Here is a 22,439-nt window from a genome sequence, read left to right on the forward strand (position 1 = left end):
AGTTAGCAATGAGCAGCTGTAAGCCCTTTTCAGCTTGAGCACCCAGCTGTTACCTTTTCAGAGTCCATTGGAGGCAGACTTTACTCCAATTGGAAATATTAGATAAGTACTTCAGTGAAGGATTAGCGATGATGAAGTACCCAAAAGTCCTAACCCATTTGTCCTTCCAGAATGTTGATCCTCCCACCCCACTCCACCCCACCCCAAACAGCAGTTGAATTTTAAGCAAGTCAATTTTCTCTCAAATAATAGAAAAAGCTGTCCTTGAGGGAGAGAAAATCACTCCCTTGGAGTGCCAATCTTTAGGTCAATATTCTACTAGTTATCCAGAGAAAATTAGATGATACCACTGCCATTAAAGATATGCAGATAATGGTTTGATTCCTTTATAAAGGAAACAGCCTCATTCTTCTTTTTGGAGATTCCAAGTGGGATTTCTCTTTAAATAAAGTACATATTTTTACAAAAGTACAAGAATTCTCTCCTGCGTTGGCGCTAAAAATAGTTTCTTTTTCATTTGCATACTTGCTTTACATGTCACTGGAAACCCAATTCACTTGCCGATTTAAAATTTTAATGTACATTTCTTCCATCTCAAAGTGGATTTTAATTATATACAATTGTGTACTTGGAAATGTTTCTTTAAAGCCGCAGTGTTGGCTAGAAAAGAAGTCGAGATGAAGGGAAACAGTAATTGTTCCGAGTATCCCAATTCAGTTCTGTTTGCCCCTCCTCTTCTTATTCATTCCTTTTGATTGACTAAGCAAAGGAAGCCTATTCCTGACAGCACCCTGGTTCAAGAATATGATGCATACTGATGTGCTTCCTCTACCACAGATGAAATGAACAAGTTGAGCTCTCTCGCTTTCTCGTGCTCTCTCGCTCTCTCTCTCTCTGTCTCTCTGTCTCTCAGTCTCACACATACACACACGCTATAGAAACACCCATTTATGCAAATAAAGAAACTCTGTGTCACTGCAGAACACAAAAGTTGTATATTTGTATAAATATATCGTTAGAGGAAGCATCCACAAGAAATCACAGATTCACTAAAGTATTGAGGTGACCTTTGTGTCACACACATGCGCCAATAGCAAGAAATGCCTTTAGTAAAAGAGAGTGGGGGGTGGGGTACTATGCCCCTCTTAGTTCAAACCCTGACCTGGAATCCTTGGGGCATCTCAGTATACTGGTGCCAATTCCACATTCACCAGCATTCTAATTATAAAATATGGAGAGGAAATGTTAGCAAAATAGTACTTTACACATAATATGTGCTTTGAATTGTATTGAATTGGGAAGTTAGGGAAAAAATCAAGACTTAAAGATGATTTGAAGACTCTTCATTCCCAAAAAAGTCTTACCCTAAGTATTCAGAGTGACCCAGTCCTAGGCTCTTGGAAGCAGAGATCCAGAGCTGGAAGGGACCTCCGAGATCATTTAATCCCACCTTGCATTCAAGGCTCTCCTAACTGGATTCCAATCAGGAATGTGCTAGTTAATATTTAAAAACTAGATACTTGGGGGAGTGAGGTGTACTCAGGACATATGTTTAATTTTAATCTGCATCATTAACATTTTCTTCACCACTTTCTTAAGTAAATGCAATCAACAACAACAAAAATAAATCAAGCCATGATTTGTTTGCTGATTTCCACAGTATAAATGCTCACACTGAAAACTGGCTTACATTCTTGATTCCAGCCTACCTCTCCAATCTGACCAGGAACCCATCTTGACTGAGAAGGAAACATATCTTCCACCCCTTGGCAGAGAGGTCAAAGACTAAGAAACTAAGGCCAAGGGAGACTAAATTACTTTCCCATGGTCACACAGGAAGCATCAGAGACAGAATTTGAATCCAGGACCTTCAATAGAATAGTCCGTGTGCTTTCTCCTACACTTTTGCCCCCCACTACCAAAAAGAAAGTTCCTCTCATGTTTCAGTCCCTGCTGTTATTAGCATAGCTCCCTTCTTTTTTGGTGATCTTCTCTTCTAAAATAGTTTTCTGATGCCCAGCTGGAATATTGTCCTCTCTTGACTCCCACCCCACCCCCCCAGTGTTCTGATAGCAGACTCGCTCCTGTCTCTTGGCACTAACCAGAATAAATCTAGCTCTCCCTAGCAGGGTTCATGGCTACAGCACTTTTTTAAACCACAAACTAGGAAAGCAGAGAAGTTAAGCTATAGAATAGAAAGATAACAACTGTTACCCTAAAGCAATAAGATCCTGAGCCTCTGGGATGATCAGCTGGGCTGTGGTATTAGAGGCCCTAGCCTTGGGAAAAGTGAAAACAGGAGAACCAGGTGAAGCCCCTTTTGTGGCAGAACAGTGGGACTCTGGGACATCTAGTTAACCTGGTTAGCTTTCCCTGTATGCTTAGCACAGTGCCTGGAACATAGCAGGCACTTAATAAATCTTTATTGGATTGGATTGGACTGTAGGAAGATCAATATGGGGAGAGACTTGAGGCAGGGAGACCAACCAGAAGACAAAAGAGATCTAAGGCCTGGACCAGGGTAACCACAGTTGTTTTTACAAAGGTAGAATTGACAAGACTGGACAAGTAATTGGATACGGGGAAGAGGGGGGTTGAAAGAAGAGTCAAAGATGACACCTATGATTGAGAGTGAGTGATTGAAGGATGCTGGAACTCTCAGCAGTAACAGAGAAATTAGGAAGAGGGAAGGATTTGGGGAGGAGTTCTGTTTTGGACATGTTGAATTTACAATGTCTATGAGACATCCAATTTGAGATGTCCAAATAGGTGATTGGAGATGCAAGACTGGAGATCAGGAGAGGGGCTTTGGCTAAATAAATAGATCTGACAATCATCTGAATAGAGAGGATAACTGAATTCCTGAGATTCACCTAAAGTCCTTTCCTCATGTGTTATCAAGGATGATATTTCTTCCCAAGGGAATGCTCCCTATTTCTCCCAGCATTGCTATCGATTTCTTATTCTTAGCCACTTGTGAAGTTACTCAAACAATTAGAAGGCTTTCAGAAATCTATACTTCCTACAAACCCCATTTCCACAAGGTCCTTTTTTTTCTGGTAGTCCCAAAGCCTTGGATGCCCTAAGGCCCCTAACACTCCCCTTAAAACAAGCCACCTTAAAGGGAAACAGTTTCCATCTCTCTAGAGAAATCCTCTAGCAACATGCCAACACAATCTTCCTAAAACACAAGAATGATTCTGTTTCAAAACCTTCAATGAATCTGCCTTGCATAGGGGGAAAATTCCTTGCATTCAAGGCTCTCCTAACTGGATTCCAATCATGAGCGTGCTAGTTAATATTTAAAAACTAGATACTTGGAGGAATGAGGTGTACTCAGGACACATGTTTAATTTTAATCTTCATTATTAACATTTTCTTCACTACTTTCTTAGGTAAATGCAATCGACAAAAAAAAAATCAAACAATGATTTGTTTGCTGATTTCCCCAGTATAAATGCTCACATTGAATATTTAACAGTTGGTTTTTGGAAGCTGTTGAAGCTGGCTCCAGCACATTCCTGATTCCAACCTACCTCTCCAATCTGACCCAGCAATCTTGACTGAGAAGGAAACATACCTTCCACCCCTTGGCAGAGAGGTCAAAGAATTAATTTGTCAAGCTAGACATGCATTCTCAGCATGGCCACTGTATTGATCTGTTTTACCTGACTACACATATTTGTTATAATAGAACTCTTCCATTCAGAGAACAGGGAAGGAAGATAGATTGGGAAATAATATTAGACACTGATAAAAGAAATAAATTTATGATACTTTATTCACTGATAGTTACTAAACAAGGTCATATGATTGTATTAATGTTCAATATGAATTGACTTGAACCTAGTCTTTCTTGCCTTCAAATTTGGCCTCTCTCCATTACGCCATACTGGTTCTTAATTCATAAAGATAATTACTAAAGCAAAACAAAGACCTTCTTGTGAATTTTCTACTTTTCACCTCAACTTTTCATTGCTTAAAGTCTAAAGACCTTGTAAGCACAATTTAACGACAGCTCTCAGTTTAGTGTTTCCGGTGCTTATCACAAGAGCAGATAACTTACTCTCAGCATCACTGATGGGTGTGGGGCCCAAGCCAAGATCTTCACCCCTTGATCCAAAGGGAATCTGACTCCCATTTGTCTACAGGCCCCAGACCCTCATCTCCCTTTGAAAGCCTTAGCTTACTTTTTAATCTTATTCAGATGTGCCTTTGCCCCTCTTAATAAAAGAATCTGGCTCCCTTTTGTCTATAGGCCCCAGAAAGGCCTTACTCTTGGTCTCAAACAGTTCTTTATTGACTCCCCTTATCTCCCTTTGAAAGTCCTAGCCCCACCCTTTGGTCTTGTGCAGATGCCTTTCAAACTTCTGCCTTCCTGTTCCCTCCATTAGCTATTCCCATTGTCTGTTCAATCTCTCAGACCTCCCCAATTAGAATTCTTACCTGGACCCTTTTCCCCCCCAGCCCCTTCTCCGGCAGCCCAAAGTTACTTCAGCATATAAAAATCCACCCTGGCCCCCACTCAGACACTGAGAATCTCAAGCTCAAAAGGCTGAGATTTTCTCATGCCTGCTTGTTCTTATGGACGTCACCTGGCCTATGTGATTATCACTAATAAACTTTTCCTCTGGCTGAAGAAGATTTGAGTTGAATTCATTCAGGCAGGGCCCGGTACCTCGATTTTGGGTTTGCAGCACCCCGAAAACCCTAGACCTCTTCATCACTAATGGCCCTCTTTCTACCTGTGTTTCCATTTCAGTTGATTTTGAAAAGGCTTTATCCTTCCCCACACTTGGGCAGGGCTGACTGACACTTAAGAAGCCACTGGAAACAGACTAGTTGTTTTCAAATGGTCCCCAACATCTCGCCTTCCATACATTCATTCATTTCTTCTTTCATTCTGCAGGTAATTACTGAAACTCTACCATGCATGCATACTGAAGGGTGTGGGGAAGGGGAACAACAAGCCTATGTCTCCCCTCTGGAGGAAGCAGAACCATCTAAGGGAGGAGAGGTAAGTAACCTTGCAGGGGAGACTAGTGTGAGTGCCGGAAGTTAGTGATGCCATCAATATGTATCTGGGAAATCATTTCTGACTGGAGCAGCAAGAGACCACTCTCATGAATGGAAGGCAACCATGTGGTCATGGGAAGAGTACTGATTTGGGATCAAAGACCTGGGGTTTTTAATGTTTTACTTTTCAACTAACAAGCATTTTTTCTCTCCCACTAGCCCACCCCTCAACTTAAAAGAAAACCCAAACCCTCAAAACAAATATGCATAGCCAAGCAAAACAAATTCCTACATTGGCCATGTGCAAAAACACATTTCATTCTGCATCTTGAGTCCATCTCTTCTCTGTCCAGAAATGGTGAACATGTTTCATCAAGAGACCTCTACAATGTTTGGTAATGACATCTATCAGAGATCTTCAATCTTTCAAAGTTGTTTAAAAGACAGTTTCCAGTTTGCCTCTGCTGCTTAGCCCTGTAACCTTGGAAAAGTCACATTTCTCGGAGCTCCAGTCTCCTCTTCTGAGAGAAATGAACAATCATCTCTGGTCTATCTCCTTCACAGAGTTATAGGATCTACAGCTGGAAGAGAGCTCACAGGCCAACTAGTTCAGTCCCCACATTTTACAGTTGAAGAGACTGAGGCTCAGGGAAATTTGACAACTTGCCCAACGTCACCACAGATAGTTAGAATCGGAGGCAGGATTTGAATCCAAGTCCTCTCTGACTCCTAAACCAGAGCTCTTTCCACTATGCCACGCAGCCTCCTACTGTGAAGACCAAATGTGTATAATGTATATAAAACCTTTCAGTGTTTATATACAAATATAAATTCATATTGCCATTATGACTGCCTCAAGCAGACAAGTTGCATAGTGGTTAGAATGTTGAGTCTGGAATCAGGTAGTCTAAGTTCAAATTCCCTCTTTGACATTTTCTATCTACATGACCATAGACAAACTTCTCAACCTATAGGAGACTCAGTTTCTTCATCTATAAAATGAGGATAATTATTGTGCCACCAAGCTCATAGAGTTGTCCTGACAGCATGTGTGTGTATGTGTGTGACAGTATATGTAGTATGTTGCTAAATAAATTCATTAAAATTATTATCATCTGCATTTCAGGTTAGATTTTCCCCACATGTCTGCATCACACACCACACAACCCCCCTACAGTTGCCAGTAAAGCTCTATTGGGAGGTAGAGGAATTAATCTTAGCAAAGATATATCCCCACATCCCCAGCAGGAGCCCTCAAAGGACTTCACTCATCCATATGTAAGGATTACAGATTTTCTGAGAGTGAGGGAGTATGTTCCTAGAGTCAACTCTGCATTATCCAGAAAGAAGGGTGGTAAAGGTAATCCAAAAACCCCTTATAATCCAAAATTCTTTTGTATGTTTGACTTTGGGCATATAATTGGGAGAGAAGACTGCATTTTTCCTCACAATGCCATCATTAAAATGAGTTTACTTTTCCTGCCCAGATTGATCCTGAGGACAATCTATGAATCTCCTAGGGAGAAATGACCTCCTTTCCATAATCTACTGCTGTCTCACTACAAAGCATGAACTTGCAGCGCCCTCACTAAAGAAGGAAGTCGATTCTTCCCATCGCTGAACAGGCGCTGAGCCACTTTCACCTCCCCTCAAAGCCTTTCAGATCCAGCTATGTAAGCCTGTCTTTCAGAACTATTGTCTTGCTCACACTGTAGGGGTGTCTTGAGGGATAGTATGAGAAAATAGGTGTGAAAATGCTTCAGGGAGTATAAATCACTAGCTACCCAGCAAACACGTGTTAGTGTGCTTATTACTGGGGGTTTTTTTCCTGTGGGGTTCATCTCACATCAGCACCTGTTAAGCAATTTATTGTCTGGGGGCTTTCAAAGAGTCAGAGTCAGTAAGTACAAGAGGTAACACTTGGGACCTAGGTTGGCTGGCTCCTGGGACATCTCTCTATGCCCTGCTGGTGCTGCTTTCATATCAAGGTGGCCATTCACAATAAATGTCGGTTGAAGTTGAAGTACCTACTGCATAAATGTAATGCAAGCTCCTTGAGAACAGTTTTTATTCGAAGTCTTTGTATCCTTGGCACCTAACACAATGCTTGGTACATACAGTAGGTGCTCAATAGATGATTTGGGTGACCTGGTTGGTTGCAGAACAGTGCTCTAGGTAATAAGGAGATAGAAAGTCTTTATGTAGCTAGTTGTGGAACAAGAAACACACATAATAACTGTTTCTATGTGTTGTTACAGGATAAGTTCAATGGGGAGAGAGATCAGAGATTGGTCATTGAGGAGGTGGCATTTGAGTTGGGGCCTTAAAGAGTGGGTAGGATCTCAATAGGTAAAGTAGAGAAAGAAGACATTCTAGAGCCAGAGAGTATCATAAAAGGTAGGAAGCGTGCCTTTAATTAGGCATGTGCTGGACTCTTCGGGGACAGGGATGTCCAGTCCTTCTGGAGTGTAGAATGAGTGGAGGGGAAGAATATTAGATAGGATCGAACGGGTCAGTGATGCCACATTTTGAAGGGCTCTAAAGACTTTCCTTAGTATGCCTTAGGGAGCCACTGAAGATTTGGGGGCCAAAGAATCATGTGCCCAGAGATTCAAGATCTTCTTCGGATTGGGTGATCGTAGTTCTCAGGACTTCTCCCTGGGGTCAGGTTTGGGTACTGGTTGTGGGCATGAATTGCCCTCAGGATCTTTCCCTCCAGGGTCATCCCTCGATGGGGTTGGGGCGGGGGTTGTCGGGGAGGCGGACGGTGAGGGAAAAGGGCCCTCTCCGTTCGACTCTCGGGAACAGGCCGTCAATGTCTGGGCGTGAGAGACAGCAGCTCAGAGATAGCCTCCTGGTCCTACCTTCGCCAGTTGCCCCACCCTCGTATCATACTTCTTTGCCAGCCCCGAGTTCAGCCCAACCCCGTGACCCCAAAGTACTCTCCCAGTCCCCCCCCCACGCCCAACCTGAGCCCACGGAAAGTGCACCTCCAGCACAAACTGAAGCCAACTCACACAAAGATAGAGACATATATAATTGCCATTGGGATCATCCTCCATTCACCCAGCAGCGCACGCGCGCCAAATACTCCCTTGCACGCGCTCACACACTCATATACATACACACACTAGCGCGCACACACATGCGCATACATACATACATACATACATACATACACACACGGGCGCGCACACACAGAGGATTGCAAACTTCCTCCTCCCCTAAGACGCGAGCGCGCGTACACGGACACACACTAAATAGGACACACACACCGCCACCTCCAGCAGGGTTCGGGGCTGGGGTGGGGTGGGGGTGAGGGCAGAGGTGGAAGCTCAGGTAGCTGGGTCACAGCGGCTGGGCGGGGCTGGCGGGTGGAGCGGGGGTGGAGGGCCGGCTGACAGCTGGTCCGGATCGCGGCGGCGCCGGGAGGGTAGGAGGGAAGCTGGTGAGCCCGCAAACCGCAGCCTGAGCCCTGGCCCGGCCCGCCTGGCCCCCGCACCGCCATGCCCTTGGCTTTCTGCGGCAGCGAGAACGACTCGGCCGCCTACAAGGTGGACCAGGGCGTTCTGAACAACGGCTGCTTCGTGGATGCGCTCAACGTGGTCCCGCACGTCTTCCTTTTCTTCATCACTTTCCCCATCCTCTTCATCGGTAAGCCTGAGCGTGCCAGGCCGGGGAGCTGGGGTTGGGGAGGGTCTGGAGAGGGGAGCAGCAGCTGGGGGCCCGAGAGGGAGCGCTGACTTTCCTCTCACTTTTCCCAGCTACCCCACAGGCTTCCCTACGCCCGCCACCCCGAGCCTCTCCCTGCTCTCCTGCCCTTCTCCGTTCGCCCTTCTCCGACACTTCTTGCGCCCTTTTCTCCTCCTTGCTTCTCCCCAGGCAGCTCTTCCTCTCCGAGTCCGTTTTCTTCTGTATCCTTTCATTCTTCCTGTCTCCCAGCCCCACTTTGTGCGCTCCAAGCCCCTTCCTCTGTTTGCGTTCCTGCCTCAGCTACGCTGTCCTCCACTCCTCCCCAGGCTCCTTTTGCTGGGGCCTTAACCCTGAGGGAACCTAACTTTCATAGGTCCTTGTTCAACTTCCTTGGTAACCCCCAAACCCTTAACCCCAGAAAGGTCCTCCAGGAGATAACAGGTTCTTCCCTCTTCCTCCGCGGTCCAGCCAGCCCCCCTCTTCCCCTCCCTCACCCCCAGAATGCCCCAGGTAATATTAATGTGGAGGAGGGGTGGCAGTGAAAGTGGAGAAGGGGGGGAATTGGGAGCTCAGGTTCCCAGGGCTGAAAGTGGGGCCACACAGCTCGTTCTGTGAGAAGCAACTGGACTCAGAGTGGGCCCAGAGAAGTCCCAGGTAACCAGGCCGTCTTCCTGTCCCCTCTTCCAGTGCCATTGAAGGTCTCCCTCCTCTTCCTTCCCTACTTTCCCCTCTTCCCAAAGTGCAAGTCCTGGCTAGACCTCAGAGCAGCCCCCAAGAGGGGAGGAGGCTGTTATCTCCAGCCTCCCCTCCTCCCCAACACTTCATCTCAGTGAGATGTCGTCAGTCCCATGTTCGACTAAGTCTCCAGGAGCTGGGGGCTTCGGGAAAAGGTAGAAACCTAGATCAGGGAATGCCTGTGCCCTGGGGTACATTACTACTATTTAGATTCAGAGAAACAGTGCTGAAGTTGGAGTCAGGAAACCTGAGTTCAAGTGCTCACTTTACCAATAACTAACCCTGTGACCTTGGGCCTCTTTTTCCTCATCTGTTAAAAAAAAATATTAAGGGTTAGACTAGCTACCCCCTATGGACTCCTTCAGCTTTATATCAATGACCATAAAGTCATTATGTCAGAGGTTGAAGGGACCTATGAGACTACAGATCATAACCCTATCATTTTTCAAATGTGTTAAATGAGGCTCACAAGTAAAATGACTTACCCAAGTCATTCAAATACGAAGAGTCATGACCAAGCCTTGAACCATCAAACTGGCGCTCAATTAAATGATCTTTCCCATGAAGCCATACTGCATGCCTCCTTTTTAACTGTATAGCCAAGCTTAGCGTTAATCCAGATGCCCTGCTAGCCTGGCTAGGCCTGGTTTTCAGAATTTAACCAATTGCTGGGTATGTCTTAAAGTAGCATATATTTTGGTTGAGTTTTTTAAAATTTTCTTTTAAATTGTATTTTTTTTAATTCCACATTCTCTCTCTCTCCCCCCATAACCTCCCCCACCCATTGAAAAAGCAAGAAATATGATGCCATATATATAATATATATATATATATATATATATATATATATATATATATATATATATAGTCATGCAAAACGTATTTCCACATTAGCCATGTTCACCCTGCCTCCTAAAAAAGCAAGAAAAACAAAGGAAAAAATCAGCTTCAACCCTGACTCTGAGTCCATCAATTCTTTGTCAGGAGGTTGATAGCATTTGATATGACGAGTCCTTTGGAGTTATGGCAGCTCATTGTGTTGATCAATTATTAAGTCTTTCACAACTGATAATCTTACTATTGCTATTACTGGGCAGAGTATTCTGCTTCTGCCCACTTCACTTTTCATCAGCTCATATAGGTCTTCTCAGATTTTCTGAAATCATCCTCTTCATCATTTCTTATAGCACAGTAGTATTCCATCACATTCATATACCATAACTTGTTCAGCCATTCCCCAATGGATGGGCATCTCCTCATTATCCAATTCTTTGCTACCACAAAAAGAGCTGCTAAAAATATTTTTGTACATATTTGTATGAATTTGTACATATGAATATGGGTTCTTTTCCTTTTTTTTTTTAGTCTCCTTGGGATACAGACAGCATCTATTGCTGAGTTAAAGCATATGCAGTTTTATAGCCCTTTGGACACGGTTCTAAATCAGCATTTCCAGCTGAATCAAAATCTAGATGTTCCCCTTTGGAGATGCTATAGCAGGGACTCATCCATGGGGTTAATGTTGGGCTAGATCATTTTTCTAAGCCTGCTTCTAGGTCACAATAGGGCTTCCTGAGTCTACACTCATACTACATGACTGCATGAAGGTATGCATGTACCAGTGCTTGCTCCAGAAGTCAGTATTACCAACTCAAGTTTTGCAACATACCAGGGTGTTTTTATTATGTTGGTGGTGTCCATGTTCTTTTAAACATCTTGATTTTACTTTAATTTTCAAATAAAAAAAGTATGTCCTACAGCATTTTTAGAGGGAAAGGAGTGTTACAAAATTGAATAAACATCAGTAGTGATGCAACTCCCACCGGTTGATAACACACAAGTATCAGAGGTACCATATGTGCAGAGTATGCTGTAGCCAGCTCCAGTGGCCTTGAGCCTATAGTTAAATTTTCAGTGTGAACATCTATACCGTAGAAATTGGCCAATGGTATGCTACAAGTCAAGTCTTGATTCATTGTTTTGTTTATTATCCAGACTTAAGGTAGTGGTGGGATAAAATGTTAATAAGGAAAATTAAACTTCAAAGTGTGTTATGCATATGTTTTTGTTAATATTAAACATTTACCAACACACCCCTGCATATATATGATACACACACACCCATTGGTGAGCACTGGCCCTCAGTAGGTCAGTAAATATAGCCAGCATTTATACTTCTGATTTCTTTTTTATTCAGTTTATGACTTCTGTCTTTAACTAACTATAGGATCATAGATTTAGAAGTGAGAGGAACTTTAAATACCACCCCAACACCATTTTACAGATAAGGAAACTGTGTCACAGAAAAGTTAAATGACATCCAGCTTACCCAGCTTGTAAGTTGTTTTGGAGGGATTTGAATCCAGATCTTCCTAGAAGAAGCTAATGATGTTCAGCTTGGAGAAAAGAAGACATAAGGGAGATATGACTGTTTTTAAGTATTTGAAGTGCTATTATCTGCTTGATGAAGAATGAAACTAGGAGTAACACTTCAATGATCCTGTGATCTCATCAATGGGAGTATTCCCTCCATCATTCCAAATTGCAGCCTATCCATATTTTCTAATCCTATGTCATTCTTGTTCATATTCTCCTCCAGCTCTCCAATCACTATATTGGAGGCTTTCCTGTAGTTCTCTGTACATTGCATAGGTATCAGTGGGGTGCTCAGGCTGTTCATCTGTTGACCCTTACCCTCACCACCTGCCTGGACCACCCAATTTTCCAACCATACATTTCCTCAATAATATGCCTTAAGGATGCTTTTGTTTAGTGACAAGCTCCCCCCTGAAACAAAGCACCACCTTTTTAAATACCAATATTCTTCTGATAACATTGTATGGTTGTAGGTCACTGGAATGCTGCAGTCTCCAAAGAATTGAGGTTAAGTCACCCAAATGGCAATTAAGAGATGTGTGGTGGGCTTGAGTAAGTTGTGACACATTACAGAAGAGGAGTTGTAAAGGAGAAGTGGTATAAAGGATGGCACCATAGAAATGGACAACGAGGAAAAGAGATACATAGGTCATGTAGCCCGAGTGAGGAATAGAACCAGTGGGTAGCCCAAGTACCCATTGGTATCCATGCAATGTTATGAGATTTGGAAGAAGGCTCCCGGAATGTTGGGTAGACCCATCTCCTGTGACAAATTTCTTGGAGGACACAGACAGGAATCACACAGGACAGACAGGCAGAGATAACTTGCCATCTGCATCATTAGAAGGAAGCATCCATATCAAGGAGATCAGTACTGGCAAAGCATTTTAGCAAGAGTTTCTAATGTCATCCACAGAACTAGAGACAAGGGATAGAAAATGTGTAAATTTCAGCTCAGTGTCAGAAAGACTTCCTAACTTCTAGAGCTGTCAAAAAATGTGGAGTGGGTTGTCTTGTGAAGTAGTGAGTTTCTCAATGCTGGATATATTCAAATGGAAGCTAGATGACTTCTTATCAGATATATTGTAGGAGGCACTCCTGTTCAAGTACAGGTTTGGCTAGGTGCCATCTGAGTCCCCTCCAACTCTGAAATTCTGTGAATAAGCACCCTTACTAAGCAGCTAAGAACTGAGGAGGCTTAATCCCTTTCCTGGCAAGGAAACTTCTTTTACTATACAGGTTGGTAAAAATAAGAGAAGAGAAACTAAACATACATACCAAAAAAAAAAAGAAGAAGACATTCAGCACATAAGTTCTGTGTGAGTAATGTCACCTTCTAGACCCTGTGTTCAATACTGTCTCAGTGTCTCTTCATATCCTTCCACCTTCTAGCCACTCTTACCTTTCCTAGAAATGTCTCTTCTCCTAAATGTCTCCCCCACTTCCAATCCTTCCAAGAGGATCTGCAGTCTAAGTCCAAGACTTAGAGTCCAAAGATCTGAATTCGAGCCCCAGTTCTGACATATGCTGGTGGTGTGCTGTTGGGCAAGTCACTTAACCTTGCTAAGCCTCAATTTCCCCATCTGTAAAATGTGATAATATAATATTTGTATTGCTTCTCTCATCAGAGAGTTATGAGAAAAGTGAAATCTGAAGCGTTATTATTTCAGGGAGCCCCATATGAGAGAACAACGGGTCTTCAATGTTCATAGAATCAAAATGTCAGAGCTGGAGGGAAAATTAGAACCTAAAACATAGTAGGAACATAGAACTATAGCATATTAGAGCTGGAAGAGACTAAAATTTAGAACACAGAATGTAATACCTAGGACTGAGAACCTGGAATGTCAGAGCTGAAGGGACCTTTAAAACCATCCACTCTACAAAGGATTAGATTGAGGATTAAAGGCAAGTGACTTACCCAAGAGTTACATGGCAAAGACAGTACTCAAACTCAAGATTCTAAACTCTAGGTCCGTGACTCTCTTTATCCAGACTATTTCCTGGTACTGAATTTTGGTAAAGCACTTAGCACAGCGTCTGGCACGTAGGAGATGCTTTGTGAATGTTAGCTATGACGATGGTAGTGGTGGTGATGGTGCTAGTGGTGGAGGTAGTGGTGATCTTTAAAAGCGTCTCTCATAGTACTGATACACAGGAAATGGTATCAGTGGACCCCTCAGAATCAGGAAGAACTGGATCCAAGTCCTGTCTCTAATACATCCTGGCTATGTGACTCTATGCAAGTCACATAATCTCTAAGGGCCTCCAGGCAGCTCCCTGCGACCCTAAATTACATAACAGCTACCAATCTGCATTGCTAGGGGGAGTCCCTCCAGTGGATGATTCCTTATCCTAATGAAATCATCAGTTTCAGACAATCAATTCATACAAGCATGCATTTACCACCAATTGGTCAACAAGCCATTATTAGGGCAGCTCCTTGGTGAATTGGATAGAGTACCAGACCCTGAGTCAAGATACAGCTGGGTTCAAATGTGGCCTCGGAAATATATTAGTTATTTTGCTAGCTTATTAGCCCTCAGCTTCCTCATCTGTAAAATAGGGATAATTATAGTACCTACCTCTCAAGGTCACTGTGAGGATAAAATGAGATAATATTTGTAAAGCAGTTTGCAAACCTAAAAGAGCCTGATTATTATTGTTGTTGTTACTATTATTATTAAGTGCCTACTATGAGCTAGGCACTGGGCTTGGACTGGTGATGTAAGAACAAAAGTGAAATGGTCTCTGCCCTCAAAGAGCTTACATTCTATCATCTACATAAATATCTGCACGCTGATCTACATGAAACCATGCCTTCATCATTTCTGGGGCTGTGACTGAGCTGTTCATTCTCTTCAGGATGGGGCAGCCAGAGTGCAAAAGTTCACATCCATCATAGCACGTGGCTTCACTTCCCTGGCCACAACCTTCGCTGGATCCTCACCTTCATGCTGCTCTTTGTCCTGGTGTGTGAGATTGCAGAGGGTGTCCTCTCCGATGGGTAAGTGGGGCCTCCTTGTGGCAGGGAATTATTTCAATGACTTAGGCAGGTGTCCTGGGTGTCTGACTCCTCCTTTCTCCTTCCTTCTTCCCTCTGGAGTAGGGGAGAGGGAGAGCTGTTGGATAGAGTACCAGATTTGTCAGGTTCAAATCTTGCCTCTGACCCTTATTGGCTACATGACCATGGGCAAGTGAGTTAACGTCTCTGAACCTCAGTTTCTGTATCTGAAAAATGAGAATGATAAAACATGTAGCTCCTACTTTGTAAGTGTGAAGAGCAAATGAAATACTGTATGTAAAGCATTTTACCATCATTAAAATCTGCTGTTATATATTAAGTAATCACTCTCCTGCAGGTTGACCAAGTCACAGATAGACAATGTAGTGTGGTGGAAACAGGGCTATACAGAGCCAGAAGACTGAAGCTCTTAGGCTGCCACTTCTACTTTTTGAGCTTGAATTTCCTTCATCTAGATGGAGATGAGATAGTCCCCCAAATCCCCTTCTGCTGAACAGGAATCTACAAGTCTATGATTCTAGCTGGGAGTCTTCTACAGCTTCTTTGGAAGCAAGTCCTTTGCGCTTTCTGGGTCAAGGCATCCTCCTCTCTAAAATGATGGAGTTGGACCAGAAGGTCTCTGAGTCACTTCTATCTTTGTTGTTTTACTGTCTTTCCAATGATTACCCTCCATACACACACACACACACACACACACACTCACACACACACACACACACACACACACACACACATGCACTCCTCTGTATAACAAGTAATTACAGTCAAAACAAATTGACACACTGACTATATGTGACAAAATAAGCTGTATTTCTTACCTCTGGTCCACCAACTCTCTACCAGGAAGGATTGTGGGGGAGGGTCTTCACTGGAATAGTAACTGGCCACCTGCTCTTATTTCCAATGCATTGTATGACTAATGGTTACATGGAGCAGTTGACATGTCAGAGCCTAACATAGTTGGGCAGGTGGTCATTGGCTCAGAGCTAGGGTAAATAGCCACATATAATAGCTAGGATTATCACTTTTGTTCTTTCTGTCCATCCTCCTGAACCCTTTTCCCTGAGCTCAGTGCTTCTTTACAAGACTGGGATAAGGGAGCATAATGCACCTGGGAGGAATGTTGATTATATCCTAAAAGTCCTGGGAAGCAACCATTTTGATCTCTTGGTCCCTGTGTCCTGGACCCAAGTGGTCCAAGCTGATTCTCAGATTAACAGAAGCCCTGTATGCCACTGCTGGTGTGGATGCTACTGATATCTGGGACTTCGGGCAAGCAGAGAAAACCTTCTGTGACCAAGTTTTCTGATCTGTGAATTGAGGAAAGCCTTCATGATCGTCCTCTTTCCTTGGAAGTGGAGAAGATGAGCAGTGTGCTGCAGGGTAGATGTTTCAGAAAGAGAAATTCCCCAGCTCTAAGTGGCTACAAAGCTATATTGCATTCATCTAGCGAACACTTACTGAGCACTCACTGTATTGAGGGTCTTGTGCTAGCAGCTATGGCAGAGCCAAAGATGAATCACAGAGAGTGCCCATCCTCTGAATCTTCACACTGTGGTAGAGACATGTTAGAACATAAGGCAGACTGTGATCTGTGCCATTGGAGGAGCCATTCTGGAGGCTTCAGTCATGGGTATACATGTGTGCCTATGCACACACAGCCTCACGTCTGGCTGCCTTAGCTCTCTATCAAGAAGCAGTTCTGCTGGCCCTGGGAAGCAGGTTTCCTGGCTCCACCATCTGGAGCAAACTCTCTGATAACAGATGCCAACTAAATGCTAGGGGCACTAGCTGGAAACAGCCTCTTCCCTCTCTAGAGTTTAAACTTCTCCTTAGTAAAATCAGGACCTCTGGGCAGAGGCTTTTCCTGGGAATATTAAAGATCTTCAAAGCTTCCAAGAAGCTCTCAGGCTATGAGACTAATGAATTCATCAAGTTTCACTTACTCTTATAACTCCCCAAGACAATCATAGAAACTTGGAACCTCAGAGTCAGACAAGATCTTAGGCTATCTAATCAAATCTCTTACTGTGCAGGAATGCCCTCTTACAAACTCCCCAATAAATAGTCATTTAGAGAAAAGAGATAAGCAAGACCCAGAAGCAAATGAACATAGTAGCCTAGTGTTTGATAAACCAAAGAATCTCTGTGATCCTATAACCTGAACATGAACCACTGGGCCAAGGATACCCTATTAGACAAAAACTACCTGGAAAATCGGAGAAAAATATTGCAGAAAATTGGATGTAGACCAACAGCTTACACCACATACTAGAACAAGCTCCAAGTGGATCTGGAATCTAAACATAAAAGACCACATCATTTTAATGGGAAGAGAATGGAAGAAGGCACCTAACAATTCTCCTAGGAAGTGACAGTGAAATGAAAAAATAGGATCAATAAAGCATTTTTTTAAATGGCCATCCACCTCTCCAAGAAGACCTCCATTGAACAGAACTGACCGCCTCCTGAGGCGTTCTAGTTTTAGTCAGATCTAATCTTTGGGATTTTTCTCATGCCTTAGGCACAGCTCTACCTACATCTGTTCAGCCTCCACCCATTTTCCTTCTGGTGCCTGGTAGAACAACTTTAATCCTACCATATGACCTCCCTTCAAATACACAAGGAAAAGTAATACATTCCTCCCAGGCACTCAGTTCCTTCAACTGATTCTTGTAAAGCATAGTCTCCAGTCCTCACCTTCCTTTGGATTTTCCCTAATTTATACAGGAGTCCTTATTTAAATATGGCATTTAGAACTCAACCTGTGATCTTACCAAGGCAGAATACCCTAGGACTATCGGTAGATCAGTACGCATTTATTTAGGGCCTTCTGTGTGTCGGGCACTAGGTTAAACACTAAGGATGCAAAGACAAAAAGGAAGAATTCCTTACCCTCATGAAGTTCGAATTTTATCAGGAAAGCAACATGTACAGCTAGAAATAAACACAAAATATGTTGGTTCTTAGTTCACTCATCTGTGAAGTGAGGTGTTGGTACAAAATAGCCTCCGAAATCCCTATGTATCCGTAACCCTGCTGCTATAAATACAAAGTCATTTGGGGTGGAGGCACCAGCAGCTGGGAGGGCAGAGGGGGAGTCAGGAAATAAGAGGTGAGACCTATATAAGAGGTGAGCTGAGCTTTGAAAGGAGGCAGAGATGAGAAAGGAATATATTCCGGGCATAGTGGACAGTGTGTGCAACCACAAGGAGTTGGGAGATAAAATGGTACATGTGAGCAACAGCAAGAAGGCCAGTTTGGCATAAAGGAGAACAATAATACTGGCCAGAGCTAGGTTGTGATATTTGTATTTTAAGCCAGAGGCAATAGGGGCAGTTAGGTGGTGTAGTGGATAGACTGCCAGGCCTAGAGTCAGGAGGACCTGAGTTCAAATCCAACCTCAGATACTTAATAGCTGTGTGACCCTAGATAAGTCACTTCACTCTATTTGCCTCAGTTTCCTCATCTGTAAAATGAGCTAGAGAAGGAAATGGCAAACCACTCCGGTATCTGCCAAGAGAACTCCCAATGGGGTCCTGAAGAGTCAGACACAACTTAAAAATGACTGAACAACTGAAAACAGGGATCCACTCGCATTTATCGAACAGAGGAGTGACACGGTCAAGCAGTGTTTAAGGAATATCACTTTAGCAATTACGTGAAGGGTATATTGAAGAGAAGAGAGGCCAAAGGCAAAGAGACCCTAGCTATCACAATAGCTCAGGGGCGAGGTGGTGAGGGCCTGAACTAGCTGGTGGATGCATCGTGGAAAGAAGGGGACGGATGTGAGAAACATGTTTATGGTAGGATTAACAAGACTTGGCAACTAATCGGCTGTGGGGGAGGGAGCGTCAAGGATGATTGAGGAGTCAGAGATAACTCCAGATTCTCAAACCTGTGCTTAAAGGTAGAGAATCGTTCACGTTTGTCTTTGCATCACCAGTGGCTAGCCCAGGCCTAACAGAAGTCACCCAATAAATGCTCATTGATTGAAAGGATGGTAGTGCCTTCAAAGGAAATGGGGAAATTAAGAAGGATGGGTTCAAGGGTGGTGGAAGGAGTGGGGGCTAGAGGGAGATCATGAGTGCAGTTTTGAACAATGTTGAGTTTAATATGCCTACTAAATATCCAGTGAAAATATTTAATAGGCGGTTGGTGATGCAGGCCAAAAACTCAGGAAAGAAAGTGGGGCTAGCTATGTAAATCAGAGCATTTTATGCACAGAGGTAATAATTGAACCTGTGGGAGTTGATGGCACCATTCTGTGCACCGTATTTATATTAATGTACCTTCAAACTGCCTCAGCCAGTAGATGAGAGGACGATAGCTCTGTGAGCACACAGCCTGAGATCCCAAATTGAACGTACATCCAAGAAGATTCGGGGGACCTGTGTCAGTTGCCAGTATCCCTGTCTCTCCTGCTGACTGGCAGCTCTTGCCACTTACTTGGCTACACTGGAAATCCTGACCCTCCTGACTCAAAGAGATGTCTTCTCTGAAGAAGGATTGTGTCCTCGTTATGAATTATTGCTATTCAATAATAACGAGTCATTATTTAATGTCTCGTGGGCTTTGTGCCCAGCTCCGTACTAGGGCATATAAAGGGAGAAAAAGTCCCAGTCTCTTTGCTTGTTTTTATTTCTAGCTGCTGATTGGATCTTCCTGGGAATAGTGCCTTCTCCAGACTCCTGGGGCTTTATTTACTAAACCAATCAATAAACAGTTATTGAAGAGCCAACTATGTGTCAGGCACTATACTAGGCACTGGGAGTACATATACCAAAGGAAGACAGTGTCCGCCCTCAAGGAACGTATGGTCTGTACAACATGTACATATAGAACATATGAGGCAGCCTTACAAGGGAATTTTGATCTGGGCAGTCACGGGGATTGGGAATGGGGTCATGAAGCAATAGACTGTCACACTTTTCTTGTACCAATGGGAGTATGATTGTGTTATTGATCCCAGAGCAGGAACAAGAAGCAGAAATGGGGTACACTTGGTGGTAGGGTAGAAGACAAGATTCCTGCGTTGGGAAGGCCATGATGTCCTGGTGAGAAGACTGGATAAGATGGGAAGCATGGTCCAGATATAGTGAGCTGTGAAAGTATTTGGTAACTATAATGGGCCTTGTAGTTGTAAAGTGTTATATACAGCATCATCTCTTATTACTGCTGTTATTTCTCCAAAGAGGTAGCAGAAGCCTCTGGAGAAGAAGAAGGGTGGGGCCATAAATGAAATCCAGGATGACTTAGGAATTAAGAAAGGCAGAGTAGGGTATGTGTGGAGTCATCAGATCTTGGAGCCCTGTTAGGGGCTAGAAGAGGCACACAGGAACCTGGAAACATAACTTACTATAGTGCTCAGTAAATCGGGCTGTGTCCGAAGCCGCCGGGTCCTCCTTAAAGTCCAGAGACAGGAGTCACACAAAAGAGGGTGACTGGTTAGCTTTGACCCGGATGACAGAAGTGGGAAGGCAGAGCAACCTAACTGGTCTCAAGTACCTGATTAAACTCTGGGCAAGGGTTCTCTTCCTTGCCCTCTGACCTCACCTCTCTCCTCCTTCCTGGAGTGTGACTTTATATCCTAGGTCCTCCCTCTGCTTTCAGCTGGATGTCAGTTAATCCCTGCTCAATTATTTATTATTAAGTTGTTAACTAATAACTAAGTTGTTAGCTGACAGCTAAGCTCTAACTTGATCGATGTGAAGGTGCTGTTTTCTATAGACTAGGGTGCCTGGATAATAGCAGCAGGATTTTCCTTTCAGTGAGAGAGAATTCACAATAGATGAAGAAGAAATCAAAGAAATTGTTAGAAATTATTTCCACCAAATATTTGCCCCAAAATCTAATGAATGAAATGGATGAATACTTACAAAAATACATAAGAACAAGAAATAGTGAGTAGAAAGAAGGCTTGTCTAAGACTCACACTCTCAGAGCCTGTCATCCATAGTAGTAGGGGGACCAATTCTTCCATCTCTTTCAGCTCCTCACAGGTAGATGTAGACTGGGCCATTGCCAGTCGCCTTGACCTATGTCTTGCCACTGCACTCTGATGACCAGGGAGGAAAGGCTGAGGCTGTTGACTTTGCACAGCTCTGCCTCACTTAAATCCAATTCACTTGCAAGTCAAGACATCACCCTTCTGATGTCATTGGTCCTCTTCGAAAATGAAGGACAAACAATGGTAGACATAAACTAAATTAGGCCTTTATCCAGGAGCCTCACATTCCTTAAAACTCCTAGGAAAGGCATGGATCTGCAACTCTGAATGGGTAGGTTTTGTAGGAGGAGTTGGCTTAGATGGCCTCAGTTTTCTTTCAACGTTAAGATTCTGAGGCTTACCAGCTCATACAATGCAGAAAACAGGATGCAGAATCCCAAAATTCAAATTAAGAATTCCCCCAGTTACAAGGTCCAAAAGGTGCAAAATCACCAGTATTTCACACAGTAATAACCTGCCTAACCCCAGCTGAGGCAGGTGGTAAGAATCACATCATTAGGGTGCTCCTCCTGGCTCTTGAAGACTAGATTCTTAATATTACCTAGAATCATAGGTGTAAAGCAGGGAAGGACCTCAAAATTTTCCCTGTACCCCATTTTACAAATGAGGAAATTGGCCTAGGGAAGGTAAGTGACTTTCCCAATAATGTCAAAAAATGTTGTGGACTGTGGATAGTATTAGCATTATTAGCATCCATTACTTGATTAAATACGTAATTACAAAAGGCTATTATAAATTCAGTAATGCATTTTAATAGTCAAACAATTAACCTACAAGCATTTATTAAGCACCTACTATATACCAGGCACTGTGCTAGACATTGGATGTGCAAACACAAAAAAATAAAATAATCTCTCTCACTAGGAACTTGTGTTCTAAAAGGGAGAACAACATATACATGTAAGAGTATATACAGAATGAAAGAGTGAACATAAAATAAATACAGGGTTACAGAAGAAGGGCTGTAGAAGCTGGGAGGAAGCAGGAGCATCAGAAAAGGCTTCATGGACCACGTGGTGCTTGTAAGGAAGTGGGGCATTCTGTGAAGTAGAGAGGAGGAGAGAGGGACCTCTGGGCATGGAGGACAGAAAGTACAAAGGCCTCTGTGTGTGTGGAGTATATGTGTGTGTAGGTGGTTAAGGGGAGGGGTGGCGAATGTGTAAGAGAGTGAAGGCCAGTTGTGGCTGGACCATAGAGTGAGGGCAGGGGAGTAATGTATGATACTGGAAAGATAGATTTAGACCAGGTTGTAAAAGGCTTTAAAACCCCAAGAGAGGAGTTTTTATATTTAGTCCCAGAGTGAACACAGAGCTCCCGGAGTTTATTGCATAGGAATGTGATGTGGATAGATCTGCACTCAAGGAAAATCATTTTGGCAACTATGCAAAGGATGGATTGCAATGGGGAGAGACTTGAGGTAGGGAAACCAATTAATGCCTAATAACAATAATAGCTACCATGCTTTAAAGTTTGCAAAACACTTTACAAATATCTCACACAACCAGGGAGGCAGGTACTATTATTATTATCCTTATTATTACTGGTGAGGAAACTGAGGCAAACAGAAGTTAAGGGACTTGCCTA

The 22,439-nt window shown here is 43.3% G+C and overlaps 1 protein-coding gene across 4 annotated transcripts in view; it reads left to right on the forward strand.

Annotated features, from left to right (window-relative positions):
* Positions 1–8,369: 8,369 nt before the first annotated feature.
* ABCC8 (ATP binding cassette subfamily C member 8) overlaps positions 8,370–22,439 on the forward strand; it is a 137,463-nt gene continuing 123,393 nt past the window's right edge. For 2 of the 4 annotated variants that reach the window (XR_013483806.1, XM_078148152.1), the window contains exons 1-2: positions 8,370–8,670; positions 14,686–14,827. Coding sequence is in view for 3 of the 4 variants with exons in the window: in XM_078148152.1 (XP_078004278.1) it covers positions 8,523–8,670; positions 14,686–14,827 (290 nt within the window). In the remaining variant the exon portion in view is untranslated. The remainder of the gene's footprint in view (positions 8,671–14,685; positions 14,828–22,439) is intronic. The other 2 variants (XM_021005294.2, XM_078148151.1) reach the window with 1 other exon arrangement.

The sequence above is a fragment of the Phascolarctos cinereus genome, unplaced genomic scaffold (assembly GCF_003287225.1).
Source record: "Phascolarctos cinereus isolate Bilbo 61053 unplaced genomic scaffold, phaCin_HiC Scaffold_9;HRSCAF=440, whole genome shotgun sequence".
In the NCBI taxonomy this organism is placed as follows: Eukaryota; Metazoa; Chordata; class Mammalia; order Diprotodontia; family Phascolarctidae; genus Phascolarctos; species Phascolarctos cinereus.